Source organism: Archocentrus centrarchus, chromosome 19 (genome assembly GCF_007364275.1).
Source record: "Archocentrus centrarchus isolate MPI-CPG fArcCen1 chromosome 19, fArcCen1, whole genome shotgun sequence".
Lineage (NCBI taxonomy): Eukaryota > Metazoa > Chordata > Actinopteri > Cichliformes > Cichlidae > Archocentrus > Archocentrus centrarchus.
In genome coordinates, this window is record NC_044364.1 from 2041314 (window position 1) to 2057795 (window position 16482).

General features: G+C 42.4%; 1 protein-coding gene across 3 annotated transcripts in view; it reads left to right on the top strand.

Moving 5' to 3' along the window:
- Positions 1 to 16218, top strand: part of LOC115797862 (myosin phosphatase Rho interacting protein) — a 43490-nt gene extending 27272 nt beyond the window's left edge. The window contains exons 11-24 of one of the 3 annotated variants that reach the window (XM_030754391.1): positions 214 to 282; positions 383 to 472; positions 1764 to 1873; positions 2228 to 2783; positions 3378 to 3515; positions 5244 to 7835; positions 10330 to 10477; positions 10579 to 10696; positions 12073 to 12232; positions 12370 to 12483; positions 12665 to 12751; positions 12843 to 13005; positions 13102 to 13187; positions 15295 to 16218. In XM_030754391.1, coding sequence (XP_030610251.1) covers positions 214 to 282; positions 383 to 472; positions 1764 to 1873; positions 2228 to 2783; positions 3378 to 3515; positions 5244 to 7835; positions 10330 to 10477; positions 10579 to 10696; positions 12073 to 12232; positions 12370 to 12483; positions 12665 to 12751; positions 12843 to 13005; positions 13102 to 13187; positions 15295 to 15366 — 4503 coding nt within the window. In that variant the 3' untranslated portion in view covers positions 15367 to 16218. The remainder of the gene's footprint in view (positions 1 to 213; positions 283 to 382; positions 473 to 1763; positions 1874 to 2227; positions 2784 to 3377; positions 3516 to 5243; positions 7836 to 10329; positions 10478 to 10578; positions 10697 to 12072; positions 12233 to 12369; positions 12484 to 12664; positions 12752 to 12842; positions 13006 to 13101; positions 13188 to 15294) is intronic. The other 2 variants (XM_030754392.1, XM_030754393.1) reach the window with 2 other exon arrangements.
- The last annotated feature ends 264 nt before the right edge of the window (positions 16219 to 16482 follow it).

Consider the following 16482-nt stretch of genomic DNA (forward strand, 5'->3'; position numbering starts at 1 on the left):
TTACAGAGCTGTGATCATACTTTGATATTCTGTCTTTAAGGGTTTTAAACACGTCTTTATGAAATATTTAAAGAGACAGACTCTACGCTAACCCTTAGAGTAGATTTTATGGACTGTGTGGGCTTTCATTATGCTGCTTCATTCTGTCCAACATGCTGTATATCACAGCTCTGTGTTCAAACTGTCCTTTTCCTGTTTGATTTCCTTTTTTAGTGGAAGAAGTACTGGTTTGTGCTGACTGATCACAGCCTGAGATACTACAAGGATTCTATTGCAGAGGAGGTGTGTTTATTTGTTTTCTTTCACAACTTATATTCTTGTTTCCTTCTACCTTTTGAACACATCTCTGTAATGTTTCTCTGTGTCTCCACCTCCTCCTCAGGCCTCTGACCTGGATGGTGAGATTGACCTGTCCACCTGCTACAATGTAACTGAATACCAGGCTCAGCGAAACTATGGTTTTCAGATTCATGTAAGAGGCTTTGCCTGTTTTATTCTGGGGGAAACTTTTTTTTTTTGTCTTAATTCTTTTCACTGAAGTAAAAGCTTTAAATGTGGTGACGTTGTATCAGTTGATGTGTTTGGCTCTAGATTTTGTTGCACTTGATTACATATTAAGTATCGTAGTGGTTTTGCTTATCGTTTCGACTGTCAGAAATAAATGAAGTTTTAGAACGTAATATAGGCAGCAAGTGGTATGAGTAGCACAAAGGTTTTTTTTATTGCTTTGTTTTTGTTGGTTTTTGCGTGTTGGAGCTTCATCACACTAACTTAGGTAACCCAACCAAAAATATCGAACAGCAACATCAGTAACTGTGACCTTTATGCACCAACGGAACAATGTTTGATAGCAATCTTGTTGCCAGTGTTAACCTTGTTGGACCGATGAAGCAGCGCATCCCCGATGAACAGTAATGTCTACGCTCTCTGTGCATTATTCTCTACATGCACTCATAAAAACTGCATGTACAGACTCAGCAGACCAATCTGATAAAGACTGCTTGGTGACTCAGGTTGGAAAAAATAAAAACTTTTTTTTCCCCTGCATTATAATTCTACACACCCACCCACGCAGGTCCACAGCGTGATGTCTTCATGTGGTGTGTTACATTTGAAGTTGGAATTTCTGAGTTCCTAGTTGGAATTTTCAACTGGAACACCCTTTTCCACACTTGGAAAATTGGAGCAGCCCCACCAACTCTGACTTAACAGTCAGTGATGCCAGAAGTGCACGTAAATGTAAAAACCTGTAAAACGTGTCATCTGTGCCGCCACTGTTGTGTATTTGTGACTGGCTAAATGAGTTGTATGCAGGGCGCTGTCCAAGCTCTGTCCGTGAACACGCTGCAGCGGCGTTTTAAGCACATAAAAAAATCAGCACCGTGCTTCACTGGCACGATTAGCTCTACCTTGCTGAGGAGCAAAACAAATCCTGTTTTTTCCAATTTGCTGCTCAACTCCGGAGTGATGTCACTCCCCGCTCAGACACCTGACCTCTGAGGCAAATGGAAAGCACCAAATTTCGCGCTGATTCACATCATGGATACAGTGAGCCAAGAAAAAGTTTGTTTTTTTTTTTTTTCCCTTTTTTTCAGAAAATGTTTTCTTACCCACATGTTTACTACGATAAAGAGAGGAAAGATTTCTATTCAGGATTATTTGTCTGCCACATCTCTTCTCTATATAATGTGTTTGGCACTGCGTGCAAGTGTTTGTCGTACTCGTCTCTCGGTGGGTGATTCCCTGTGCTTTTTCACGTTTAGACCCAGGAAGGAGTGCACACTCTGTCTGCCATGACAGCAGGCATACGTAGAAACTGGATCCAGGCGGTCATGAAGAACGTCAGACCCTCCACTGCCCCTGATGTGGCGAGGTCCGTGCAAGTCACAATAATGCTGTGATGCATATTTCCCAATTATGTATGAGTTCTGCATCAGGAAGCAGTCTGTCGTCCACCCGTCACATGTCTGATGCAGGAGTTTTAAGAACATATTTAGATTATCTGACATTTTTACAGAGAATGTTAAACTGATTTCATTCATGTTTGTTACTCATTAACTAATGAAAGCATCGTAAGTGTCACAGTGATGTCAGTCAGAGCGTATAGGCATTCATGTATATTGATACATTAAAAAGTAAAGTTCATGCTTTAGAGATCAAAGTTTCTTTGGCATAAATAGGCCAAGAAAGCAGAAACTGACTTTGCTTTCTTTTCGCTGGGATTCAGCTCAACAGAGGATCATGGCTCCTTCTCTCCTTTGGAGGGTCTGGTCAGACCAGACATCACTCAGGACTCTCCGTCTTCTGAGGCCTCATCTGTGGAGAAAGAAACCGCTCCGGGAGTCACAAAGAGCCGAGCACGCGAGCGCAGGCGAGAAGGCCGCTCTAAGACGTTCGACTGGGCTGAGTTCAGGCCCATAGCCCAGGCGCTGGCTCAGCAGCGGGCACAGGAGGCCGAGAGCCTCCAGGCGGACATGGGGGAGCTCGAGCGCAGTCGAAGAAGAGAGGAAAGACGGAAAAGGTATGAGAGTGTGACGAGCTCAGAGCCCGCATCGGTTAAAGAAGGAGGGAGGGCCGACAACGAGACGGGAGACGGGCACACGGATTCGTTAGTTCCCACGTCTGTGGAGAGACAGCAGATGGTGGAGGAGGTGATTGAAGAACACTGGCGACAGGTAGAGAAGACACCCATAAGGGAGGAGAGGAGGGTCCCTCTGCCCACCACAGTGCAATCCAGAGAGACTGCAGAGCTGGAGCAGCTACTGGACAGTTACAAGCAAGGGGTGCGTTTCCTTGTCTTAAGTTTTTTTTTAGTGGTGGTGTTATATTGGGTGTACTTGTACAGAGTGGAGACTTCACACAGAAAGCAGAGCTCTCGGCCTGTATTTAAGCTTCAGAATAAAATGCTTTTCAGGTTTCTTTTACTTACTAGTTTTAATAAATTTAAGAGTTCCACAGTCTTTAAGAAAGAGTCACGGACACAACCTTTTAGACTTATTGTTGAAATAACTGCATAATGCTACTGTATACAGTGATATAGTGGCCCTAGAGTGTAGCGGTTTACACATTCACCTAACACGTGAAAGCTCCCTGGTTCAATCCTGGGAGGAGACGGAGGTAAAAATCTGCCAAGTCAAAGATGCAGGCCCGCCTGCTGTGGCGACCTCTGGAGCAGCCAAAAGTTGCTTTTTACAGTCTAAAATAATGTTGCAATATCCAGAAATGGTGTATTTGCATGCTTCAGCTCATCAAACAAACATTAATATGAGACAAATGCAGTTTTCATTCAGCTATCCAAACCTACCTGGCCCTGTGTGAGAAAGTAATAATTAATGACTTTACAGACTATAAATATATTCTACCTGCTGTCCCTGCAGATCGAGGACCTGAAGACACAGTTGGATAGCTGTCACCGGCAGCTCCTGGACTCAAATAAGCACAAACAGGAGCTGGAGCTCCAGCTGAGAGTGGCCCTGGAGAGAGAGCAGGATATCCGATCTGGTTACATCTCTCCGGTGAGTTGCCACTTTTTATGACAGTGTTATTGTGCTCTGATGGGAATTCGTGATGTAGACTTAATCAGTACATTCTTAACTGAGCAGCGTTTTCCATTTAATTTTGTAACATTTTTCGCATGTCATCAAAGGAAAATCTCAACCAAAGTGGGCACAGATCGGTGCCTTTGCATGACTTAATTGCATGTGGAAAACCATGTGATCCTGTTACTAAATTGGCTTCTACTAGTTAATCTCCTGTCTTTGTGTTTTAGGCCTTTACTGTATCAGAACTCATGCTAGCAGTTATTTCAGTAATTTGCTACATTTGCTTGATTGTGGACTGAACTGTAGTTTTATGTTGCTGTTGTGACTCGCAGAGGATTATTTCACTCCAAGTGTAAAAGAGAACACAATACTGATTACTAGGAATACTGATGCTTCAGATACGTATTTATAAAAAAATATGATGTGATACGTAAAGAGAAAAATCTAATGCTGCAATGTGTTTTAACATTTATCATATTTTGCTTTCTCATTAGATCAGTTTGAGGAGTAGAGCGCGTTACGTCAAAGTGAAAATCTAAACTAGAAAATAGAGAAATTTAAAGATGCCAGTTTTTCATGGAAGTCCCAGTGGAAAAATTACAAATTTTGTTCTTTTCATTTTCTCTTCTATATTTTGATTTCATCTGTTGGTCATATGATGGCCATGCCTCTTAGGTTATAACATATATATAAATATATAACAATAGAGAGTGTCCATAAAAAAACACCAGATTTGAACTTTTTTTTTAATTAATTAATTAATTTTGTTTCAGCTAATGTTTCAGATTCATCTTTAATTAATTTTTGTTTAATTTTGGCCATTATTTATATGTAGCTTAATTCTGTAAAACAGAGCATTTTCAGTTTAGGGTGGCACAGCGGCTTTACCTGTGGAAATGTTTGTCTTGACATGGAATAATAATAATAATAATAATAACCTTTTGGCTTGTATGCTAATTATTTGCATGGACATCAGATTCTCATCTTCTATTAACTGTTGTTCTCTTAACAATTATTGTATGTAGATGTGTACTGACACAAATGTATGATTTTGGATGATGATGATCTCTTTGTTGTGATGTATGGATGGGCTTGCCAGAGTGAGGCTGAATGATAGAGAGATGGATGGATGGATGGATGGATGGATGGATATTGATTTTAGCAGATTTTAAGACTGTATGCTCTAGCCAGTATACTCTGGTCAACATTTTTTGATCATTTATTTTAGAAAAAAGTTTTCAGTGAATCATTTTGAGAATGTCGGGTATGTTTGAAGCATTAGATTAAATACATGTTATTACCTCCTGTCAGACATAAGCTTGGAAACCTCTGAAATGTGTTTGTGTAGGACCTGGTATGCCTTTCTGTCCTTGAGTAAACCATTCAGCTGAACCTAATACTGCATTACTTACCACCTGAAGTAACATTTAACCATTAAATATGCATGCTATTGGGATTAACTAACTCCAGCCATTTAAATCATTCCTTTGCTTTTAATAAATAAAAAGAAAATTTTGAATTTGTTTTTAATCACTATTCATTTGCATAATTTGGGATTATGTGGGAATGCTCAATGTAATGTCACTTTTTAATTAAATAATAAGTTAAAGAGACATGATTGTAGTTAACGCTGAGAATTATAAGCAAGCTTTGTGTCTCCCCTGCTGTGTGTTAACCAACTGTCTGGTCCCCTTTTCCAAGCTGGAGCACCCTTTGGGTCTGGAGGCGGATGTGACGCCCCAGATGAAGAGGCCTGAACTGGTTAGTTCTCAAGCGCAGAGTTTAACAAAGAAGTACCAGGAGACCAAAGAGCTCCTGAAGCTGCAAGAGCTGAAAAAGCGCAATATGCAGGCACAGCTTGGCCTCTCGCTTTCTCACCTTCCCATCAAGGAACCTTACTTTTCTGAACCCCAAAAAACATCCATCCTGGAAGGCCCTCCCCCTGAACCTGTCCAAAAAACTGTTAGCTTTTTAATCCAGGACAGCACAGAGGCCATTCAAGAACTGGAAGACTTAATACACGGCAGTCCGCTGACTCTAAAGGAGCTGGGGAAAGTGTTGAAATTCCATAGTTGTAATCAAGACACAGCAGAGAAACATCAACTTCAGAAGCTGTTGGAGACCTGGAAGTACCAGCAGGAGTTAGAAAATGAAACCATAAAAAAGAGTTTAGCCAGAGCAGGAGAGAGCATCCGCAAATATGAAGCTCGCCTTCTAACCATGGAGGACATGGTGGGGAAGGTTCACAAGCAAAGCTTTGAAAGCCTCAAGAGCTCCTACAGTCCCCTGTCCAAAACCGAAAACTACTCGGAGGCGAGTGATGAAACTATTGGGATGCTCTCTCAGAGGGTTGAACTTTTAACTGGTGAAAACGGAGCACTGAAACAGCGGTGTCAGGAGATCGTAAATCAGCTGACTGAGGCTGACAGAGAGATAGATAGACTGAAAGCTGAGCTCATCAGCCAGCAAGGTGGCAAACAGCATCATCTTGTCCTGGAAGAGCTGAAAAGGCTAAAAGCCGAACTGGCTGAAAACCAAGCTAATGCCATAGACAGGGAGTATTACGAGAGGGAGCTGAATGAGAAGTCCTTGAGGCTTCATGAAGCTCTGGTTACATTGGAGGAGCTTGGCAACACCCTTAAAGACACTGAAAAGAAGCTGCAATTAAGAGAGGCCACACTGAAAGGTCTGGGCTTCCAGGGAGATTATGAAGATGAAGAGTTACACCCAGAGAAAGAGCAACTCCAAGAGCTGCTTGAAGCCACACAAGCAAAGTTATATGAGACTGAGTCAAACCTTCAGTCTACAGAGCAGCGCTACATGGACCTAGAAGCTAGGAACATTAAACTAGTCGCACTAAACCAGGAAGTTGAGAAAGTCAGCAATGAGAAGCTAGCAGAAGCAGAAAATGAAATAAGGATGCTGAGAGAGAAGCTAGAAATGAAGATGGGTGGAGGTGAAAGGAATGTTGATGAGTCTGTTGAGGGAGAAGAGAAGCAGGTTGATGATAAAAGACTTTTAAAGAAAGTAGTACAAGAATTTGAGATGAGGTCTGAATCAATAAATCAAGTTGTAGAAATGTTAGCACGGGTTGACGTTAATGTAGAGAGAATGCTTGGTGATTTAAAAAGCACTTTACTTGGCTCTTCAGAAGAAGAGACATTTAGCCTGAGTGGAAAAGACATGACGTTGGTGTTAGAGGGAGAGTTCTGGAGCCAACTGTTGGGCATCAATGTAGCAAAATCAGAGGAAGACACACAGCACTGTGACAGAGGGGTAGCAGAACAGGTGATGGCAGAGAAGAGCTTAATGCTCCTGAGTAGGAGGCTTTGTTCACAGGCAGAAGTTGAGAGTGACGGAGTGACAGATTTGGAGTCAATGTACAGTTGGCTTGATGATGAAACGAACGCTCTGATTCTCAGACAATTAAGAGAGACATTACAGGCGAAGTCACATGGTTTGAAGCAAATTGCCTCCAGTTTGAAGCTTGATAAAGATGACAGACTCCACTCTTTGGCATTAGCGAGCTTTGGTCGACAAACACAGTCTTCTGAACATCTGCTTGAATCTTTCAAAGAAGCATACGTATCTTATGTGATTATTAGGCTCAAAGTCCAGTATGAGAAAGAGCTGAAGAGAAATCAGGAAGAAGTAAAGATGCAAGGCTTGGATTGTCCCAATTGTCCTAAATTGAGAGAAGTTTCCTGTGATCTTCAGTCCAAATTGGCAGATCTTCAAATTCAACTATCTGAGGCATATTTGAAAGCTGTCCCAGGGTCTCAAACTCTGATCCAGATTGAAGGAGAGGCCATCGATTCAGTAGATAAAACCATTGAGCTTCATGACTTGATAGCCAGGCACAGGAAGGAACTGCGAGAAGTCAAAGATGGCTACGAACAGGAAGTTGAAAAGTTGAGGCAGGAAATAGCAAACGCCAACGAGACACTTTGTCTCCGTTCAGAGGAAAATGTGAAAGAGATTGACTCGCTTACGAACTGCATGGAGAACTTGAAGAAGCAGCATGAGATGGAGAGGAGGACTCTTGTGGAGCGGTTTGACCAGGAAATGGAAGAGCTGAGAACCATGATGAGTCCAGCAAACACCGACAGGAATCAAGCTGATGACAACAGACCTTTGGATCGTGCCTCAACCGAAACCTCAACCCTGAAGGAGCGCATCCAAGAGCTGGTGACCCAAGTCTCGGTCATGACCCAAGAGATGAGACGGCGCGAAGAGCAGGGCGACATAACCACTCTGCGGCTGAAATACGAGAAAGACCTGGAAAACCTGAAGGTGGAAGTGCTCCTTGTCCTTGCCATCCTCCATCTGTGATGCCTTGTTTTCCTTTGTGGCATTCCCAGATCTCCCTCCCTCCCTCAACATCTACTCCCCTTCCTCCCCTTCTCTCGCTCTTTGTTCCGTAAACCAATTTTCTTCTGTGTTGCATGAAAACTAACCTGTAGGTTTATGTGATCGTTGATGTTCTTATAGCTCTGTATCGAGGAACCCATTTTGTTGGGGTTTTATCACAATTACTTGCATAACTTAATAATTACAAAAGATTCAAGAGAAACCATCAGCTCCAAACTCTGATTTGGAGTTTGGAGCTGATGGTTTCTCTTAAATTTGGGCCTCAGAAATGCAGCAGTGCCCCGTTGTCCCTGAAATGAGTTCCTCTGTTGGTAGTCAAGTGTGCTTAATGATCTAATCTCAGCCCTGGTGGAGTTTTAGGTATAAAGAAAATAACTGAAACTTTTGTAGTCTTTTACTAAGAATTAAAAGACTGTTTTTATTTTCAGATTAGCATTAATTTTAATTTATATGTCTTTGATCTCTTTTCCTTTGGCTGTTTCTCCTGTTTAATCCCTACTCTGATTGAAGAACATGTAACATTTCAGCACTTTGACAAAGTAAACTCTTGGTTCACTAACTAGATTTTTCTTGAACTCTCAGCTGCATCTCATGGCCATCAGCAGCTAATTGTCAGCACTTGTAATGACCTACCATATTTTGGTAAACAATCCAGGCCCATTAAATGCCAGTTCTCTGATAATAAAGGCATGTCCACATATACAGGAGGAGGGATAATATCCCATTTGGCTGTTGTTGCATGTGATATGCCTTCAGGAGCTGTCTAAAACTGCATACCTCTGCCAGTGGTGAAAAGGCCCTCAACCCTGTGCAGTCCCTGAATCTGGAATATCTTGATCTGGAATTCTTTGTGATATTTTCTTAAACATAAGAGATGATAGTTTGATATGTATTTGAGGAGAACTAATACGAAATGTATAATTATGCCTTACCTTGTAAATGTAAAGGATCTTTCCAAAAATTAGTGGATCCAGGCAGACTCAGTTATTCATTTCTATGTTGGACCTGTAAATGAGCAAAATGGAGCCAGAAGGCTCGAACCGGCCACAGCTATAAGGGAAGGGGCAGCATGATGCTGACGACTATCAAGGCAAATGACTGCAGGCTGTGCAGTGTGTGTCGTCACTGGCCTGTCCGGCCAAATGACAGGATCTAGACTAGTTTAGAAACCTGTAACCATGTTTTGATCCATTAATCCAGGAATGTTTCAGTTTTGAGCAGCAGTGGTTCTGGATGTTAGCTACAGCGTTCTTCCTGTTCTCATATAATGAGATCTGTGGCACCATGAATGCAGTGGATGTTGGAGAAAACCCACTTTAACAGGGCCAATGGGTGCTTGTTACAGTCAGGCTTCATACCTAAACATGACCAACAAACCTTTGACCACAACTATAAGGGCCTTTTGTTGTTGTTTGATTTTTATGTTCCTTTTCAACAGATCCCATGAAAAGTTCAAAACCAGCAGTTTATTGGCTTTAGTTTAGCAAACATTACTTAAACAGGAGGAAAGTGTTGTGTATTTGTCAGATTGGTGTTGTTGGTGGACCCATCCACTGACCTCACCCATTGCCTTCTGGAAGCTAAGAACCTGACGTTTCACATTTTGAAGCCTAAGTTTTGTAACATGTCAGTAAGTTTTACTGGTGTTGGGTCCAAATACAGTCATATTTGAGTCGTCTGTACCCCCTCCTTGACCTCAGGCAAAGAGAGGGGATCCAGGCCAGTGCACAGCCACCAGTCAGGCACTCAGATTAGTGGCAGTGAACGCAGAATGGAAGTAGGGCTAGGTTTGAGATTGGGTGAGTGGAAAGGCCATTGAAGGCTCTTCTTGTGGAAACTTGAGTTAACGTAGCAGGATTGAGGATTATTATTCTCCGTCTCTTTAACCACTCCATCCAGAGGTGCCAGTTTGGCAGGCTGGCCTGGATGTCCGCCGGCACATTTACCTTCAGTGCTGCAAACACCAAGTTATTTAATAGTTTATCAGCTTAACTCCACATTCCATTAAAGAGTTAGCCCCAGGCAGATCAGGATTTGTACATTAGCTGTAGAATAGAAGTGCTGTTTGGACTCCGGATTTCTAGAAGCTTGGATATTGTGCTGTGGGCAGGAAATGGCAGCTTTTCTCTCTTACATTTCCTCTCTCATTGTCTTTGCCTTTCTTCAGTGTATTGTGCATTCTGTCATTCCTTTTAATCCTTTTTGTACTCACACAGGCTCAACTTGCTCATGGCTGACAGGCTCTAGCTTGCAAGATTTGCTGGAACTAAATGGATGCTCTTTACTGGTTTATGATTATATAAGGGCCCAGGAGGTTTTTCCTCCTGCTCAGCTCGTATGATCAGGAGGACCTCTTGGTCTCGTTCCCAGATGACCTGTAAACTCACAGCTGCACTGTGCTCGCTCTTTGCCACAGGCCACCTGTGAGAGGGGCTTCGCTGCCATGGAGGAGTCTCATCAGAAGGTGATCGACGAGCTGCAGAAGAAACACCAGAGAGAGCTGGAGAACCTGAAGGAGGAGAAGGAGAGGCTGCTGGCAGAGGAGACGGCAGCCACCATTGCAGGTAAACCGAAACTTATACCTGCCATATGCTCAGTTCATCACAGCTTGATGATAATTCAGTTTGAGAAGCTTTGATTAAAATCTTTTTGTTTGTTATCTCAGCTATTGAAGCAATGAAAAACGCCCACCGTACGGAGCTGGAGAAGGAGCTGGAAAAGGCTCGCAAGGCCAACAGCAATGCCGAGAACGCAGACATGGAGGAGATTCGCAGGCAGCATGAGTGAGTTCTCCTCACAGCCACAGCAGCACAATGTTGATCCAGACAAATGGCATGCATGTAGTTTTATTCTGTAGAATCAGTGTTGTTGCCCCTTTTTATGAGACCTCTGCTGTCCCTTTGGTGACAAACTAGCAGGTGAGTCACCAGATTGGCTCAACCAGCTGTTGCTTCAGTAACGATGCCAGCTGTTTAGCAGTGGTGTCAGAAAATGCAGTGATGCAGATGATCACAAAACTCTAAAAGTTTCTTAATGTTTTCTAACATTCACACATGTTCACACTCTGAACACGTCACAGAGCAGCTTGGGGTTCAGTGTCTCACCCAAGGATACTTTGGCATGCAGACTGGAGCAGCCAGGGATCGAACCACCAACCTTCCGATCGGTGGACGATCCTATCCTTTGGCCACAGTTGGTGAATGTCGGCCCAGCTGAACGCCTCATGAAGATTTTGGATTGATACGTTAGATGGCGCGCTCTACAACCGCCATCAAAACAGCAGATGAGGGAATATCTTTGAGGAGGATGGTGTACCGTCCATCCAGCAGAGTTCCAGAGATGTGCTAATGTGACGGCACCTGGTTACACAGTTACAAAGTCACGTGATTGTCAGAAAAATGAAGCTTGAAATCTTGTTTTTTTTTTTTTTTAATCCACACAGCAGTTAACGATAGATAACGGCTCAGCTAATTTCACTTTTTCAGTTTGGCTCTTTTTCTGCTTTTACAGACTACAAATATAGAGGAGTGGAAATAATATAAAACTTGTTCATGGAAAAGAAAAGGAAGGTAGAACCAGTGTGTTCACTTGCTGCTTCACTGTTTTTTGCCTTACAGGTTAAATAAAACACGGCATTAATTTTATCTAGAGTTTGGATCCCTGTCATGGCAACATAAGAGGAACGTTCCTGTTGACTAATTTACTAGGCCACTAAACGGCAGAAAAAAATCCGACTAATCCGGAAGTCCGAGAGCGAGAAAACTCTTAAACATCGTACGAGTACTACATGTGTATTTAAGAGCAGTCTGGAAAAGTAATGGCTCATGTGTCTGAACTCTGAGTCCAGCTGAGTGTCAGATGGTTGTACTGATATGTTGCTGCTGATCGTGCAGGTGTCACTCTGACCTGCTGGGGCATGCATGCATGCAAGCACTGCGATCAGCAGCTCAACGCCGGGATGCTTCAAGTGGGGACGTGTGTGGAAGTGCAGGTGTTGACAATAAATCAAACTGCACTTCATTTAAAGTGACGTAATTTTTTTAGCTTCTCTTTGCTGACTTTGGTGCCGGATGAAAGGAGCACCAGACTGCATTAACCTTTAGGTTTTTACTCCTGAAGTCTTTTTTTCCTTTCAGCACGCTGTTGAATTGTCTTTCAGGGAGGAGTTGTGTTCCTTTCAGCGGGAGATTGAGGTGTTGTCAGAACAGTATTCCCAGAAGTGCCTGGAAAACGCCCACCTGGCCCAGGCGCTGGAAGCCGAGAGACAGGCGCTCAGGCAGTGTCAGAGAGAGAACCAGGAGCTCAACGCGCACAACCAGGTGCTGCTGGAGACGCAAACGCTGACTTGTGCACAGATAAATGAGGATAAATGATGAAGTGTTGTGACTGTCTCAGCGTGCCTGAAAGCTCTCTGCCATGCCGTGTGTCCTGATTTGTTTCTGTGGGATGATTTTAGGAGCTGAACAATCGACTGGCAGCAGAAATCACTAAGATGCGCTCGATGACCTCTGAGGATGGAATGGGAGACACAAACACCACAATACAGGGGAAGGAGCTCTATGAGTTAGAAGTAAGGCTCAAGCCAAGCAATAAAATAAGATGCCACGCATGAGTTTCTGGATATAAAGCATTTGAAAACAAGTCTCTGCTAGTAAGGTTTTAATAGCATCTCCTGCTCCTCAGGAAATGTTTCAACTCTCAGAGTGATTTGGCTCTTTATTTTCAGCGTATTTTTTCTTCTTGTTTTCCAGGTTATGCTGCGAGTGAAGGAGTCTGAAGTCCAGTACCTGAAGCAGGAAATCAACTCGCTCAAAGATGAACTCCAAGCAGCCCAAAGAGTACATTTTATTTTTTTTATTTATTTTCTTCCTCATGAATTCTTGAAAGCGCCAAATCCTTTCTCTGAACTGCCAAACAATGTGCTTTCAGGACAAGAAATATGCAACAGATAAGTACAAGGATATTTACACAGAGTTGAGCATTGTCAAGGCCAAAGCAGAGCGGGATCTGGGCCGGCTCAGAGACCAGCTGCAGCTGGCTCACGAGGCGCTCGGGGAGCCGACGCTGGAGGAGGTGGAGCGAGGAGGATACGGTACCCGAACATACTCCAAGATACACTTCATGCTGTGTTATAACTGACTCGCACCCAGACTCGCACGTTATTGTGACTGACACATTTTCCCTCCAGATATCATGAAGTCCAAAAGCAACCCTGACATCCTCAAGATGGCAGCTGCTGCAGCCAAACGCTCAGAACGCACCATGAGGTCAAAGGTGAGTTGCCTGTGAACGGGCACGCTAAGACTTTAATTTGTTCTCCATTCCTCAGTGGTGTTAATTTCCCATTGAACTCTATCATGCATTATATAATTGCTCACAGAACAGCAGATTATTAAAGTAGTTCACTTCGACCTTAAAAAGCCAGAGAAGCTGTTTACAGTCATGTGCTGCCACCTACAGGTCACCTGCTGAGTTGCATGCAGTATTGCATGCCCACCGGCTGCATTTTCCTGATCCATGTTTTGATTCCCATCAGAACTGCATTCATTGTATAACAAATGAAACGCCACGGTTGTCCTACACACAGTAGTCTAACACACACTTGCCTGTGTGTTTTCCCCCTTCTGTCTTCAGTCTGTGAGTCGAGACATGCCCTGGGACAGTTAGGGCTGCTGAGGACCTGTAGGCTTCCTCCCCCTTCTCCTTTAGGTAAACCAAACCAGACGCACCCACGGGTGGTTTAAGCACACCCTCCTGTCCTCCACCTCTCAAGCCACTCAAAAGATCAGTCACAACTGCACATCAGTATGCACAAATACCCCACACTTGCATGGTGGTGAAGAACGAATTTTGTCAGGTTTGGCAGAGCGACTGCGTGTCTGACACATCACTGGGGTTCATTACTAATCGTTCACTTTAGCAGCCATGCACTGAATTTTGTGAAGGAGTTGCTTACAGTAAAGTCTCAGACCTAATGAAAGCTGTTCAGGTTTGTCAGCCGAGTCAACATATGCCTGAATTCTTAATTAATTAAAGAGCAGATAAATCATTAAAATGACATGTAAAAAATAATAGAACATTTTACACTTTTCCGATAAAATGAAACTCAGTTTATTTTGTTTGAATCCATCTTTAAATAGTTAACATGAAATTCCTTTTTTTGCTGAGTTTTTATCTTAGTAGTTATTTAATATTCATAATTAAATGATGTGTAAGTCTTTAATATTAGGGAGTCCTACAACCAGCAGGCTACAAGTTTAAATGTTGCTGTTCCTCTGTGAACAGTTGCCGGTTCAAAGATGCTTTTAAGCAGAGCTGCACTGACAGGTGACTGCAGCTCTCTGTGAGGATGAAATGAAGAGACGGCAGCCCTGCTCACTGGCACGGTTTTTGATGCTAAGATAGCTACAATTAACTTTTGGTTTGACATGACAGCGCAGGTGATATCAGTTCACAGTGAAGTTGCCATAATTGCTGCTTTACAGCTTTCAAAACAGTGTTCACGTCAACATCTGTTTGTTTTAATGAAACATTCGATATGTGAATTAGCACTATGAAAAAGCAGCAGCAAAAGTGAATGCGGCTACCTCGTCTCTCCAAAGTTAAAGATGATTAAACGGAAAATAGACATAATTCTAGACTGAGTTATTTGAGCCCCTATCTGAAAACGTTTTACTCTTTAAGCACCAAGTTCCCCAAAGTAAACAAGTTATCAATAATGCGCTGAGTTAAGTTGTCTCCTAACAGCTAACGCTGTAGCAAATTCTTAAGAGAATATTCTGTAACTGGTAATTACTGTTAGCTGTGTAGCTCAGGGCTAAAATCATTTAGCAGCTGTCATAAGTGTTAATACAATGAGCAGTGTTCTGTATTTAATTATCATCAAAAACAAGTTTTATGTTGAGCTAGGTTAACTCTAACTAAGCAGCTAGCTTAAAGACTGGTGCTTAGCATAGACAGCGCAGCTGCTGTGACGTCACCCATTGGCTTGTTGTTCTGAAGTCATACCCAATGAGCTCAGCCTGCATGATTCTCTTTTCTGAAATGCAGCATAACCAAGATTTGCAAAATGGACTTGATTTTTTTTTTTTTTAAACATGACCCAAAATTAGTAACTGAGACCAGTTATCAGAATCAGTCAGAAAGCTGTTTTCAGGACCTGAAGTCTAATGTAATCTTCTACGCTCCCTTTTCTGTCTGTTTTGGGGCTCCACAGCACAGGTGCTAATGAAGAGTTTGCTGTCAGTGGGGGTGTGGTGTGTGATGATCAGCGGGTTACACAGAGACAAACACTGCTTGCTCAGAAACAGCACATCTGTCCAGAGTTCTGTTCATCATGAACTTCATTAACATCTGCTTTTCCCTCTCTCTGTCCCTCCAGAGTCTGAAGGAAGGGCTGACGGCGGAGCAGAGACTCCACCTGTTTGAAAATAAAGACACTAAGGAGTTCTGACAGTGCCGCGTCACCTTACTGCATGTTTAGAAGCCCACTATATTTTAGCTCTGTAATGACTTATTTAGTAACAACTACACACTGGTCACCAAACACAGATTATTATTAAAAACATGCTATGAAGTTTGAATTTCATGTTTAGAGTTTGCATTCCATGCACTTCAGTTAACTGTGACTTTTTCTATTGATTTTTTTTTTCCTTAGTGTAAATACTGTTTTTAAATGAGCATTTTTCATGCATACACTAGAACTATGACTGTGTAAGCTACTGTTTTAACTCTCTAGACTGTTGCTAGCCAAAAGCATAAATGTGATGTTCAGTGGCTAAACACAGCTGCATATTGACGCGTAATACTTGCATAACAAAACCGTAGGAACGAGTCTGGCGTTCAGTCTGCACGTTAACGCTCCTCCTCTCAGTGTTGCTCAGAAAACAAGCTACAGAACAAAAGTGCTCGTCTGCGTTAAAGAAGTGCTCGCCCGCGCTGCTGCATCGCGTTACTCTGAAATCAGCATCAAAGATGTTTCTGCAGTCCTTGGAGAAAAAAATCAGAGAGCCGTGGGCGACAGCTGAATGCATATGGACAAGATTCACTTACTATAATTTAAATATATATGAAAGTTTATATAGATTTTTTTTCTCTCACTGCAATCATTGGTCCAACTTTGTAGGAGTCGTTGGAATCGGTTTATGTTTGTAGTCCTGTTCAGTGGCAGTCCCTTTGTATTTATTTAAATGGTTGGGATTTTTCTTTCACATTCCCATTCCTCTGTACTCTATTATTGTAAATATAAAGCAAATATACACCAACTGACTACAGGTTTATTAGCAATAAATATTTTTGCACCCTTTGCTCTGTTTGTTTTGGATTTGTTGCACAATACCTGAGAGGCTTCTGATTTAATGCATACGGCAACATCAGGAAGTATTTAGTTGGCGTTACTTTTTACAGGCAGTTCTTTTATAAATGTTTAAATTAATATAAATTATAATGCATCAAAAAACATACCAACCTGCCCTTAAAGAGCATGAGGACAAAACAAAAATTGGGCAGAATTTTCATCTGGTGAACACAAAGCATTGCCAATCACCCAGCTAATCCCATCTATGAAGTT